At 42.6% G+C, this 14964-nt stretch overlaps 1 protein-coding gene across 10 annotated transcripts in view; it reads left to right on the forward strand.

Moving 5' to 3' along the window:
• GPC6 (glypican 6) overlaps positions 1–13322 on the forward strand; it is a 1136844-nt gene extending 1123522 nt beyond the window's left edge. For all 10 annotated transcript variants that reach the window (XM_039518904.1, XM_039518933.1, XM_039518930.1 and 7 more), the window contains 2 exons: positions 6270–6445; positions 12385–13322. In XM_039518904.1, the coding sequence (XP_039374838.1) occupies positions 6270–6445; positions 12385–12587 (379 nt within the window). In that variant the 3' untranslated portion in view covers positions 12588–13322. The remainder of the gene's footprint in view (positions 1–6269; positions 6446–12384) is intronic.
• Positions 13323–14964: the final 1642 nt, after the last annotated feature.

Below are 14964 nucleotides of genomic sequence, written 5' to 3' on the forward strand. Positions count from 1 at the left end.
TCCCTTTGGGGGTTGCCCTATGATTGAAAAGAGATCGATTGAGTTGTCTGTTTGGCCAAGTAAGTGCCCTTTTATCTTAGCAGGCCGGGTAAGCTTGTCTGCCATTATCCTAGCTTGAGTGAACCTCCCTGCTGCATTTTGTTTTGTCTTCCCCACAAGACTAGACACCAATGAAAGCTACATCACTTACTGAGTGGAATTTCCCAGTGTTAAGTAAACAGCTGCTGCAGCAGCAGAATATGGAGGACACTGCCCTTTAAGTCAGATGTCGTTCATGAAGTGGAAAACCCATCCATGTTTGTTCACCACAGGGGTGAGGTTTTTTATGTAAGCAATCTGAAAAGAATCATCAGCCATTTTTAGTCTTGAAAAGAAAGAAAATACTCTGGAACATCAGCTGCATATTGAAAAAAAATTGACTGTGGTTTTAAACAAGCTTTGTGGGACTCGCATAACAGGTACCAAAAAGCATTTTTGTCATGCCTGCTGAGGCAAGTAAGAAGTATGGAAAGGCTAAAGAGGAATGAAGAAATGGTTTAAGATTTTAGAAAATGTAAACGGCACTAAACTACTGCTATATCTGAGCAAGAAACAAATAGAAAATAAACAGTAATGTCCAGCTTCTCACTTGTCAAAGAGGTGAGAGAAATCATTGGACACAGATTCAGGCTAGCCTCTCCCATTCTATTTTTATTTAGAATCGTTATTATTACCATGCACCAAAAGGGATGGTTAACAGCAAGAGCAGCAGCAAAGCTTAATACCCACAGGGATAGTTCCACTTTCAGAACTGCAACATAAGCAGCTGTGTTTGAACAACTTTGCCCACCCTGCAGCCAATTTTCTGTCAAAAATGGTCTCCTGCCACTGCTTCCAATTTTGTGTGACTTAACCCTACCACATACACATCCAAATGCTTTTGTAAGAACATGTGCTTGGCTGTCATTCAGGGGGAACATCACTCAAAAAACACCTTGGACTTTGAATTTCTATATCCCTGGTTTAAAGAAAGGGTAGGAATGTTTAACCTTTTACATTCAAAAGATACTTTCCTCTGCGAAAACAGGTGAGCCACTATGATAACAATTGTCTAAATACTTCATTCATATGCTGCAAATACACTGAGGCCCTGATCCAGCAAGGTACTTAAGCGTGTGCCTAACTTTAAGTGCTTTGAAGTCAATGGGCTTTCTTAAAGTGTGCTTAAATTTAACAAATGCTAAAGTTCATTGCTAACTGTGGCTTAACAGTGCAATACTAAAGATGTATGTGCTTAAAGTATGGCAACTAAATCTGCATAAAGACAATGAAATAATAATTGTAGTCACCTCAAATCTGATTTAAGATCTTAAAGCTAGATTGAGATGTCTAATTTTGGGCACCCAACTTGAAAATTAGATACTGAGTCATTAAACCTAACCCATTCTGAAACTGAGAGTGTATCATGCGCTAGCCGCTATATTTCACCCTTTGGAATAAAGTCTTCTCATGGAGAGCCAATGCAATAAAGTTGTTGATTTCATATCTTTAATACTTTTGTTTTAAAGTTCATCCTTCTTATGGCAAATACAGTTTGTGTGTGTGTGTGTGTGTGTGTGTGATTCATTTGACTCTTTTCAAGTCACAGCAACCATAGCAGAGCAAACCAATATTTTGTGAATGTCATGGCTGTTCCTGGAATGAATCTGATTCTAAAGGGGATTTTAAAATGAATCGGGGTGAAAGAACACAACACAGCTAGGCCTACTTGACATCCCCTTGAAGTCAGCTGATCCACCCACACAGATCCATTTACAGAATTTGGAACTTGTTATTCATGCTAAATAAAGAATATACCAGAAGACTCTTATTACATTAAACCTCCAAAATAACTCATATGTTCTCCATATAGAAAACCTACGAAGGACTCAGTATATCAAATAAACTAGGTTCTACTTTTATTACACAATAAGACAAGAATTTAAACATAAATCAGCTATTGGAATTTGGTGCATCATATTTCATAGCCAAACACTGCTTCTCATGAATTGAGTCAATTAGCAGAACAATCATCAGTCATGAATGGGAATTCTGATGCAGAATAGGCAAAATAAATACTTAGACTTAAAATCACTTTTAGCTAGTCACTGGTTGTTTCTCCTGGGGAAAGAATCTTATTGTCTTATAGTCGCTCTCTGTCTATTGAGCCTGCACCACTGTAAAATCTGAGCACCTACTACATAGAAAGAAAGGTGATTATTGTTATTTCTATTTTTACTCTTTCCTTGTTGGCCTGTAGGAGAAATTTCTGGGTTCGTTTATAAGATATTAATATTGTTTGTTTGTTTATCTTTGTGTCAAAGATAGAAAGAGAGAGCAAGCAGCTGAACTGAAGAAATTAGTTTATATGTGATAGAAACTATTTGTATATGTGGTAGAAACTATTTTTACATAACAAGCAGGGCTGGCCCACAACATTTTGGCACCTGAGGCAGGGAACTCAAATGACGCCCCCCATGCCCTCTCGCTTGGGCCAAAACTTTGAAAGGTCTCAATTCTGCCTTCTTCCTGTTCTACTCCTCTCATGGTACTGCTCTGTTACGTACCCCAATAAAGGAGAACTAACAACTTAAAATGCCTTGTTCAAAAATTTTAAGTAACACTTAACTTTCAAACACCTGAACAGCAAATGTAACTTTTCTTGTCTGCATAGTAAACACTGGCATTTTTATCTCTTTGAATAATCAAAGTGGTGCTTTCTGTGCCTTCTTGGGTGCAATGATTTGAACTGCTTCCTGAAGGTCCACAGTCTGGGCCTGCTCATGCTTTATTGAGATAGTTGCAAGGCCGAAAAGCCTCTCCTGTGTCATTGTGGCGCATAGATGTGGTTTTATTAACTTCAGCTGGGAGAATCTGCGTTTTCCACTGGCAACTGTTACAGGAAGTGTTAGAAGTATTTGAAGAGCAACAAAAGCATTTGGAAAGAGGGTGGTCATCTTATTTGTGCACATATATTCCAGAACAGCCTTTGGAGTCGATCCTGCTGAAATGTATCTTGAAACGGCTTTCAGTTCATCACCTAAATCACTCACATCAATATAATGCATGTCATCATGTGTCAACACTGTCTCTAGTGCCTTGCATTGCTGGTGTAGGTCCTCTTCAGGTATAGTGAGGAGTTTTGGAATATCATACAACATCCCAAATATACTGCTGTGTTCCTTGAGCTGCATGAAACGTTCAACTGACTGTATTGCACAATCTAGCACCTGGTTAAAGAATTCAACTTTGAATTGTTGTTTGGGGTCTCTTATGGGATTATCCCATGCCTTGTCATCAAAATGTCTTCTTCTTCGGTGACTCTTGTATTCTTGAATGGGTGGGAAAATAGCTTCAGTGTGAAGTTCCTCTGCCAACTTCTGTGCACTCTTCAGAACGTTTTGAAATCCCTCATCTGACCGGTAAGACTTTAGGTATGACTTTGCTTTGTCCAGCTGTTCCATTGCTCCAGATATATCAAGGCCAACACCTTGGAGTCTCTTGCTTACAACATTTATTCCAAACAATATGTCATGCCACAACAGTAAGCCACACAGAAATTTGAAGTTATGTATGTTTCTGGTGATTCCATTTCCCTTTGCCACTGTTCTCCCACAAACAGTTCCTGTCATAGCATTATCCTCCATAATGGCAACTATGGCATCATCTAGCTTCCCAATTTGGTGTTTGATAGGCTTTATCGCCTCCACTCGACTTTCCCATCATGTGGCGCTCAGTGGTTTCAGTGTCAGAGAGGATGTTCCCAGATGTTGCTTCAAAACTTGCCATCGATGAGTTGATGCAGAGAAAAATACATAGGTGCTTTGAATTACATTAAAAAATTCAGCAGCCTCACTAGAAGCTGATGCTGCATCACTGATCACCAAGTTCAATGAATGAGGACTGCATGGGACAAAAAAAGCTCAAGGGTTTAACTCTCAGATCCATGTCTGTCTCAGATCCTCTGTTCTTTCCTCTCATGTTGGCACCATTATCGTAGGCCTGACCTCTCATGTCAGCTATTGCAATTCCCATATCTTCCCGCTTTTTAAGAAGCACATTTGTCATACCAGCTCATGTAGTATCATCAATGGCAATAAATTCTAGAAAATGCTCTCTGACAGTCACCATTTCAGGGACATTTTCACTAGGTTCTGTTGTTGTTACAAAATGCACCATTAAAGTAATTTGTTCCATATGGCTGATGTCAGGTGTGCAGTCCAGAATAACAGAGTAATATCTTGCTGACTTCAGATCTGCCACAATCTTCTGTTTGACTTTTGTTGCCAGTAACTGTATGATCTCATTTTGAATTGTTTTTCCAAGGTAGTGCTGTGTGTACATTTCTTGGGTGATGACTCTCCTTAGATTATCCTGGAGTACCGCATCAAACTCAGCCATCATCTCCACAATTTTAAGGAAGTTTCCATTGTTTGGCACAACCAGCTGATCTGAAGTGCCATGCAGTGCTAGGTTTTGGGTAGCAAGAATTCTCACAGTGTCAATGAGAATGAGCTTTTTCAGAACATTTTGCCAGTAAAGAGACTCTGATGCAATCTTCTCTTGATGCTTATCATCTATGGTGGCCTTTAACCTTAATCTCATCTCAAGCTCTTTCCATCTATGGAATGCTCTCTGGTGATTTGCTGCCTTCTTATGGCATGCCAGATTTCTAGCCAGATTTTTCCAGTCCTTTGTTCCTGTAGAACCCAATGTGGCTGGAACATGAGACTGGAAGAGTTTGCAACAAAAACAGTATGCAGCATTCTGGGTTTTTGAGTACATAAGCCAGGGCCTCTCCACTTTGTCACCATTGGGGATTTCATGCCAGTAATGTGTTGGATGGAAACTTCTATTTTCATTGTCTTTGGGGAACATGAAGTTTTTCACTTGCTGTGGCCCATGCAGTACAAGGAAGTTCCTCAGGCTACTGCTCAAGTGGGTCCACAGTCCTGGATCATCTAGACTTAAGGAACTAAACTCAGCAGCAGTTGTTTCTTGCGCCTCCACCACATTCTTCTCTGATCTACACTTTTCTTCAAGAATGTGCATGGTTACATCAATTTGAGATGGAGATATGGATGCTGCAGTAGCTGCCAGGTCACCTGCACTCTGACTAACTGGAAGATCAGGCATCTCCTCACCACTTACATCCTTACTGGAGCCAGAAGGCTCACCGTGAACATTTGTGTCTATGTATCTCAGGAGAGCTCCTTCCTGCTTAGATAGAAAAGCTTCCTTTGCTTTCTTTCTTTTTCTGAATGCTGCCCCAGAGGGGCGTTTTCTTCTTTCACTCATGACTGCTGTTCTGTGCCAGCTATACTGGCTCTCAACACTCAGTTGAAGGGGACAAATAAGCAGACTGGTAGCAGGGCCTGAGTGAGGGAAGATACCAGTGTCTTAAGGGCCTAACTGGCTCCTACTACTTCAGTTGACTGCCTGTTCTCCTCAAGTGGGTTCAGGGAAGCAGCAGGAAACGGAAGCTCCCTGAGAAGCTAGTTTTAATCGGTCCAGGCTCCTGGGGGTGCTAGAGAGGTACATCAGAGGCTCCTCCTCCTCTCTCTCCCTGCAGCTCCTGCTGCTTTCTGTTATTTCCGCTCACCTTTTCTCCTGCCTGCCTGTTATGTCTCTTGTGCCCTCCTTCCTCCAGCACAGCATTCCACCATCTCTGTGCATCTAGAGCAGAGAGAATACATATGCACCAGCATCAGACACAATTTTCTACACTCTGGGTCCTAGTGGCGTCTCTTCCCTCCCCCTTCCCCCCAGTCTGGCACCTGAGGCAGCCGCCTCAGTTTGCCTCATGGTAAGGCCAGCCCTGATAACAAGAGAGGTAAAAATTTAAAAAGTACAAAGGAATATTGGGATAGATAATCAGTTGGTATAAAATAATGTAGCTCCTCTGACATCAATGGAACTACACCAGTTTTCATCAGCTGAGGATCTGGCCATTTAGAGTTTTCTCTCTATACTAGTAAATCTCAACTGTGGTTTGCAGAGGCAAGAGCACTTGCTGATAGTATGCAGAGTTAACCAGTCAGATGATGTTAACTCTTCTTTGTTTCCATATGTCAAAGCTCTTCCAAAAGAACAGTAGCTCTGTAAAACTGACAAAGTGGTTTTCTAAATATTTTTATAAGAAATGTTAAAGACAGTTAATACTGTTGAATTGCTTAGTATAGATTTTGCACTATGGTCTGCATTTCCATAAAACATTATATACTGAGCCAATTGTTCATTTTGCTGTCTAGATACCTTCCTGAGATTATGAATGATGGGCTGACCAACCAGATAAACAATCCTGAAGTAGATGTTGACATCACAAGGCCTGACACCTTCATACGGCAACAAATCATGGCCCTAAGAGTCATGACTAACAAACTGAAGAATGCATACAATGGAAATGATGTGAACTTCCAGGATACAAGTAAGCAACTGATTTTGCGAACAAACATATCCTCCAAAGAAATTCAGAAACCCGCCCCATCAGGGCCATTATAAATTATAATAACTCTCCTTAGTTATAGTAATCTGCTAAGTATACCTTATTCCAGAATGTCCTGGGTTTGAAAAGTGAAGCAATGTAAGGGTTTGCCTACATAAGACAGTTTAGCCTAAGGTGTGAATTTAAGCCATGTATGTACTACAGGGACTATAGAGACATCGCTACATCACTGTAGCTATGCCGGCATAACCTCATAGTGTCAATCCAGTCTATAGCAATGGAAAGGATTTTCCCAGTGCTGTGGGAACACCATCTACCTGAGTGACAGTAGCTAGGTCAAGGAAGCATTCTAGCTGTGTCTACACTGTGGGTGGTTAGGTCAACATAGCTATGGGGCTCAGGGTTGTAGATTTTTCACACCCCTGAGCACCATAGTTATGCCAACCTCAATTTTAAGCATAGGCCAAACCTCACACTGATTTAGTTAAACTGGTGCATCCCACAGTGTGGACATGCTTATGTCATTTTAAGTGGCTTTTTTCAATTTAATTTAAGTAGATTGGGAACTAAATCACAATTGTCTGTTAAACCATGGTAAGTGTCCACATGGAGGTTTGCACCAGTTTAATTAATTAGTTTATCTGGCAAAACTTTCCCACGTAAACAAATACTAAAATTGCTTCAGTGATATCATTCCCTCTCTCAAGGTTGACCATTTACTGGCTAGAATCCCTGCTGAAAGTTGTTACTGATCAAGTTCCACATTCACGTTCTCAATCAGAGAATACAGTGTACTCCATGATCTTCATATCAGGGGCGGCTCCAGGCACCAGCATGCCAAGCGCGTGCTTGGGGCAGCAAGCCACGGGGGGCGCTCTGCCGGTCGCCACAAGGGCGGCAGGCAGGTTTCCTTCGGTGGCTTGCCTGCGGAGGGTCCGCTGGTCCCGCGGCTTCGGCGGACCTCCTGCAGGCCTGCCGCTGAATCCGCGGGACCGGGGACCTCCCTCAGGCAAGCCACCGAAGGCAGCCTGCCTGCGTGCTTGAGGCGGCAAAATACCTAGAGCCACCTCTGTTCATATTAGTAAGTCTTCAAGGAGAAATCATATATGGGTGGAGTTCTGTGGTCTTCATGGGAAGGTTTCAGTTTATACTTTTCAAGATCAGACTCACACAGTATTTTTTTAAATGGATCTGATTTTGTGCTACTAGTTGTTATTACTGCAGTTTGTTAGATTATGGTAGCAACCAAAATACACTGCAGACTTTGCAAGCAGATTCCCATATAATGAAGATCGTATAATCTGAGAGGAGGACAAAGTATGGAGAGTGGGGGAAAGAGATAAAATGTACAAGTAAACTGATCAGGGAGGTGCTAGGCTTATGTCTTATTGAAGCAATTACATGTTTGGGGAGTTTTGTTTTGTTTTTAAGATGTAGCATTATATTCGCCTCTCCCTTTCCTCCTGCTACCATTCATCTCCCCAGCTTCCCACCACAGCAACTGCCTGAGACTGTCTCTGCATCCGCAAGTTCCTTGTTTCAAAAATTCAGTCCCCTCCCGCCATGTGAATGTGCACCTGACTCAAAAGATAAACAACAGTAATAATCAGGAGCCCATGTACTCAGCGGCACAGCGGTACCACATTCTGCTGCAATGTTCATTTGTTCTTTCTCCATTCTTGCCTCCTGCACCCAAATGCATACAGGACTAAGGTGGGAGCTTAGAGTCAGTTTCAGCAATTTATCTTCTCAAAATCCCTGGGCCTTAGCATTTGCTCTATTCTCTTAACAGCCCAGCTGCACAGCTTGCTCCCCTGTTTTCTGAGTGTGAACTGTACACCACCTCTAGTTCATCAACCCACCTCCAGCCTGGCTCCTGAGAACAGTGCCAGAACACTGTAATCCAACTGATTACTCTCTGTGGACAAAATGCAAAACAAGAAACAGTTGTAGGCAGGTCCCAGCAGGGCAGGGAAAGAGAAAATTACCAATTGCCTGGTTACAGCAAAATAATGAATTCTACAGAAAAATGCTGAATTTTGTGATATTTTAGAAAAATGTCTAATTCCATGGCTGCACAATTCATAGGCCAAAGGGCTCTGAGTGAGATGACTGGGGCATTTCGCACCTCTCAGACCCATTGTTTCATGCTCTTTGACGTTTCAGACAGGGATTGGTGTACCCTCTAGTCACTTTTTTGAGGTTATCATTGTACCCCAATTCCTGTCTTCAGCCTCTCATTAAAACTGCCTCTTCCTCTGCCTATACTCTCTATCTAGGGTGACCAGACAGCAAGTGTGAAAAATCGGGATGGGGGTGGGGGGTAATAGGAGCCAATATAAGGAAAAGACCCAAAAATCGGGACTGTCCCTATAAAATTGGGACATCTGGTCACCCTATCTAGTGTTAAAGTTGTACCAGCTATACTAGGGCCTTGTCTACACTACACAGTTTTGTTGGCAAAAGGCAGCTCCTGAGGATGCCGCTTGAAACTTCCACATTGCGCCCCCCCGCAGCCCTACGGCAGCTCCCCCCCCTGCCCTGAGGTGTCCCCCCCACGGCAGCTCCCCCTACCCCGGGGAGCTGTGCAGCACCTCCCCACTCCAGCTCACCTCTGCTCCGCCACCTCCCCGAGCACACTGCCCCTGCTCTAATTCTCCCACCTCCCAGGCTTGTGGCGCCAACAGCTGATTGGCGCTGCAAGCCTGGGAGGCAGGAGAAGTGGAGCAGCGACCGTGTGCTCGGAGAGGAACCGCTGTAAAAAAAAATTGGGGACACCGCTTTTTGGCGCCCCCAAATCTTGGTGCCCTAGGCAACCGCCTAGTTCACCTTAATGGTAGCACCGGCCCTGCTGGTAGCTGAAGAGATTGTGGGAGAATTCAGAGGGGATCACAAATATTAATGCGGAATTGGCTGGCAGGCAGAGTGGGCTGCTGCTGTGGGGTGTGGGCGGAGAGAGACTGATGTGCTGTGCAGAACCCAGGCCTCATGTGTGGAGGTGTCCCCCTGCCCCAGGATTGGTTGTTATGGGGCTGTCTGAACTTAAAGAGACAGCATGCTGACACACTCTCCCCCAGCACGTACCCTTCCCCAACATACACGCTGTCTCGCTCACATATACACCCCTCTACACAATCTCTCACACACTTCCCCAATGCACACTGATTCTCTCTCTCTCTCTCTCACACACACACACACACACACACTCTCCCTGCCACACAGTCTTCCCTCTGCCCACCCCTCACATACACTTCAGTTGAAAAGTGGCTGGTAGTCTAATAGGATGCCCATGGAATGATGTGATTGATAAATCTGCATCATGTGATGCTGTACCCGCCCCATCAGGCATTGCAAACCTGACCCAAGGCACCCTGTAACCAGTTGCCCAGTGGGAGAGCTACCCACAGTGTACTGTTCTCTGTGTTGATGCAAGAACTGCTAATGCAGACAGGGCCATCCCTAGCGGGGCATGGGCCCGGGACAAATCAGCCTTCCTGCTACTCTCCTCAACATCTGCCCAGCCTCCACTCGCCTCCTCATCCTCCTCTCCCACCTGCCTGGCTGCCGCTCACCTCCTCATCCCCCTCTTGCCTCCTCACCCCCTTTCCTGCCTTTCCTCCTGCCGCTCGCCTCCCCATTCACCTCTTCACCCTGCTAACCTGCCTGCTTCACCTTCCCGCCCACCTCCTCACCTGAATATCGGGACAAATGGCATCCCAAACGTACATCAGTCGGGATGCGAGAGAAAGGGCTAAATAGCGGAACAGTCCTGATTTGATCGAAGCGTGGGACTCTCCTGCACGGGGCATGGGGCGGTTGTCCCTACCCAAGGGACGGCTCTGAGTGTGGATGCACTCTGCTGACATAGTGTAGACATGCAACAGCATGTTAATTAAAGCAGCATAACTCTGTAGTGTACACAAAGTCTAAGTATCTGAAACAACAGAACTTCAGACGTGAACTTCCTTAGTCTCATTTTGCTTAATCAAAAATTAAAACTCTAGTTCTTTACCATGAACTGCCTTGGCCACTGTTGACCAGACGAAGGAAAGGTTTGGAAATATCAGGAAAGAAGCCAGATTTACTTCAGAGACAAATACACATCTGGGTGTGATGCAGCAAGAAGATCTGGACAGATGGAATAAAGAGAACAAAGCATTGTTATCTCACAAAAGACAGTGAATGGAAGGGAATGAAGTGTTAGAAAAATCCTAAATGTAGGAATAAAATGAAAGGTGTACTTTTAATCATTTAAACTGTAAATTCTTCAGAGTAGGGACATTGTCTTCATTGTTGTTTGTAAAGTCCAGAGCATGCTGGTGCTACATAAATAATAATCAGCTATCTCATAACATAAAATCATGTATACCTCTCCCAGGGGCAGCTCTAGGAATCTGGCCGCCCCAAGCAGGGCGGCACGCCGCAGGGGGCGCGCTGCCGGTCGCCGGTCCCGCGGCTCCGGGGGACCTCCTGCACACGTGTCAGCGGAGGGTCCGCTGGTCCCGCGGCTCCGGTGGAGCTTCCGCAGTCATGCCTGCGGGAGGTCCACCCGAGCCACGGGACCAGCGAACCCTCTGCAGTCATGCCTGTGGAAGGTCCGCCGGAGCCGCCTGCCGCCCTGCCGGCAAAATGCGGCCACAAGCGCGCGCTTGGCGCGCTGGGGTCTGGAGCTGGCCCTGACCTCTCCACATTCTTGATGAAGAACTTCCAGTGTTCTAGAGGCAGAAAACAATGAGCATTATTCTCACATGTGTACACAGAAAATTCACTGGAGATAGGACAATATACATGAAAAAAATATCATGCAAATAGCCATTAGGTGTGCTAAGGAGAATCAACATGCTGTCTAGTAGTACTATTGTCACTATAATTGTAGTCTAGGCCTGCTAGAGAACTAGAATACATGTACAGAAAAAGATATGTTAAGAGACCAACGCTTCTTTACTCTGAGTTATCACAATGTCCTGTATAAAAATAGCATAATTAAATGTAGTATAATGACTAATGTCATATAATGGAATGATACAAGGTAAAGTAATTTTTTTATTTACTTTTTGAATATTTTATTTTATATGTTGTCTTGTTGGTTGCGTGCCAGAAAATTGACATTTATGGAAGCCTCTCTTAGATACTTCCCATTTAGAAGGTCTGACTTTATGAGACAGAGGAATCATTGCAAACACATAGGCATAATAAATCGAAGTGGTCCAATTTGCAGCTGGATTCCTAATTAATATATTCAAGAATCCAGATGTGCCATAGTTCAGCAAACAACCTTAAATTGAAAGCCTAAACACCTAAGGGTTGAGCTAAAAAAGCTAAAGTGATTGTTTCATCTCTTACCTACACTAGTGTTACTCCATTGACTTCAAAAGAGTTACTCTTGCTTTACACTGATGTACGAGAGAGAGAAGAGAATCACCTTTTCTGTGTATACGCAAGGTTAATAATGTATTAAAATAGTATTACTTATTGAGCAAACCTGTTCTCTGTGCTGTTGATAACATAAAGTCACAGTCTCTGCCCCATGCAACCTGCATTCTAAAGCTTTCATATCATACTTGTTTCCTTTTTTACCATTTGGTTACCAACATACATTATGCTTCAGGGCATACATGCCATCACGTTAAGAACATGCTTAAGCCCATCCCTATTCAGCAAGAGCTTAAGTACTTGCTTAAACTCCAGTGACTTTAGTGACTGCTTTGCAGAATAGAGATGGATTTAAACACAGGCGAAAGAAATTTGCTGAACTGGGGTCTTGGAGCACTGCACAATTCACCAATTGTGTCGTGGGCTTTTCCACCTTCCTCAGAGACATCAGGTGTTAGCTACTTCTCTGAAAGTCAGAACAATGGATTTGAGGAATGAATGGTTGAATTCTATGTTCTTATGTTGTTTTTCTTACCTCCCTGTGCTAGGTGATGAAACCAGTGGCTCAGGAAGCGGAAGTGGTTGCACTGATGATATCTGCCCTACAGAGTTTGACTTCGTCACCACAGAAGCACCACCTGTTGACTCAGACAGAAGAGAAGTAGACTCTTCAGCAATCCAGTCTAGCCAGTCACTGTTTATGTTGTTCATCATCTGCATCGTCCTGGTACTGCAGAGACAGTGGAGATAATCCTGGTTCTGGTCAGAGAGACTGTGTTTTAGCTACAAAAACAGCCAACTTGCTCCTTTTCTTACGCTCTTGGACAATGGACCATGCCACAAATACTTACAGTTTTCTATGAGAAGAGAGCAGTACTGCAGCCTGCTTCCCTTTTTGTTTTCCCAAAGAGTACCAGGTGCCAGACTGAACTGCTTCCTGTTTCTTTCAAGATAGCTGTGAAGACAATGTCCACTCTTGAGAGAATTCTTTCTCACATCTTTATTATTGGAGACTTTCTGAGCTGCATTATGCTGCAGAAGTAAAAAGGATCTTACGGTGTGAGGTTTTCCTTAACAAGAAAAAAAGAGAGAAAGAAACAAAGAAAACAAATTTCCTTCTAAATCAGGCCAAACTTAAGGCTGCTGCATTTTCAAGAATAAAAAAAAAAAAAGAGAGCAAAAAAAAAGAAAGACAAAAAAAAAGACAAAAGTTCTTCACAGACACCCAGGCCTCCTCTAGGGGTGATTCAGGTCATCATAATTATCATTCCTATTGCAAGGAAGTTTGGATTTTTTTTTAACACAACGATAAGAGTATGATTCAATGGTGAATATCTTGCACCAACATGAGATTGGTATGAAGGTACAGGAAGCTGAAAAAAGAAGCTTGTCTTTTAGTATTATAGTAACACCACTAAGCTCAGAATATCATGTTACAGTTGCTTATGATTTAAATCTTGATGCCCAGTAAAAATTTGAGTAGCTGCACTATTTCTCTAGCTTCTTTCAGTACTGATCGTTACATAATTGGCACAGATTTCCACCTCGTGTCCCATCAACAATTGTGGTGATGCTGAACAAACCTTCCCTCAAGGGTTTGGACAGAAAATAATACCTTGTGATAAAATCTCTTTTCTTTTGCCACAGGTTTGACATTGGTTACAATTTTCTGCTACTGTGTTCATTATCCTACCGACTTGACAATTCTTTAATGGACTGATAAGAGTGATTGGATCAATAAGTGAGTTTCACACATAACTACATCCTTTGCATCATTAGTTTCTGTATCACAAGAGGTACTGTGCTACAAAAAGTCGAGACAAAAAAATATAGTACTGACATGGAGATTTCTTTCACTTTTTTAGTCTTAGTATGATCATCTATTTTTATATATATAAATATATATAGATCACAGATTTTAACTTCTTAATTACAAGCTCAGGGTTGACACATCTTTGTAAGAAAAAAAATGTTCTGTCAACCAGCTCTTCTTTTTTTGTGCTTCTCTGGAAAGGAACCCTTTAATACGTGGTGAGCACAAGAATCAAAGAAGACAACCTTTTTACATATCCAGTGTCCATTTCTTAAGAAGTTGCAAGGGGGAGAGAACCCCTTTTGTGTGTGTGCATTCGCGCGGGCGTGCAAGTTTGTGTGAAATGCCTACAGAAGTACGCAGAGCAGTGTAACTTGTTTCGTGACGGCAATTGTACTCTCTCATGCTTCAAGAGAATGTCACTTTAATAATCATTGCCCACATGGATATGGCTCTGGGTAGAATATCCCTGGTTTGCATTGGATTGCATGACCTGAGTGTAGAGGCTATTTTAAAGCATGGGTAAATGAGTGTCAGCAAGTAGGCAGATATCAAAACCCTTCCTTCCCCCCGCAACAAGAAACAAAGGGCTTCTGTGAAAATTCTGAGTGGTATTGAAATGATTTGCTACAAATATACTTCCTGGTTCTTATAATGATTCTAGAGTTGTTAAGGACAAAATATGAAAACACTTTAAAGTAAACCAGCCACGTTACAGTTAAGATGTTGAACATGTAAATCTTACATGTTCCAAACTCATTTTCTTATCAAATTATAATTAGCTATCAATTTAGCCATTAAATTAAAGTAGTAAACACACAGCACAATAAGATAAAGTATATTTAAGCACTTTTACCGGTATATATATATATTTACAAACTACTATCACTATATTGTCTAATAAGAAAAACAAAATGTCAGTTTTTAAGACCCTGTATTCAATTTTTTGTTGTTGTTGTTTATTTAAAACTTTATAACATTCAGCATTTTTGGCCCAATTCAGTATCATATGCTTTGTGGAGAAACTCTCCTTTTATAGCCAGGCTCTGTGTTCATAGCCTACATTTCATAGCTAGATCTGGGCAGTGTTTTCAGCCATCTTCATGTTTCACTTTAGAACACTTAGTGGCTAAATTTGACTTTCTTCATTAACTCAGGCTATGTCTACACTAGCACTTTTGTCGGTAAAACTTTTGTTGGTCGAGGTGTGAAAAAAACACACCCCTGACTGACATAAGTTACATGGACAGAAGCGCTGCTATGGACAGTGCTAGGTCACTGAGAGACACTCTCCCACCAATATAGCTACCGCCGC

Source organism: Mauremys reevesii, linkage group 1 (genome assembly GCF_016161935.1).
Source record: "Mauremys reevesii isolate NIE-2019 linkage group 1, ASM1616193v1, whole genome shotgun sequence".
Lineage (NCBI taxonomy): Eukaryota > Metazoa > Chordata > Testudines > Geoemydidae > Mauremys > Mauremys reevesii.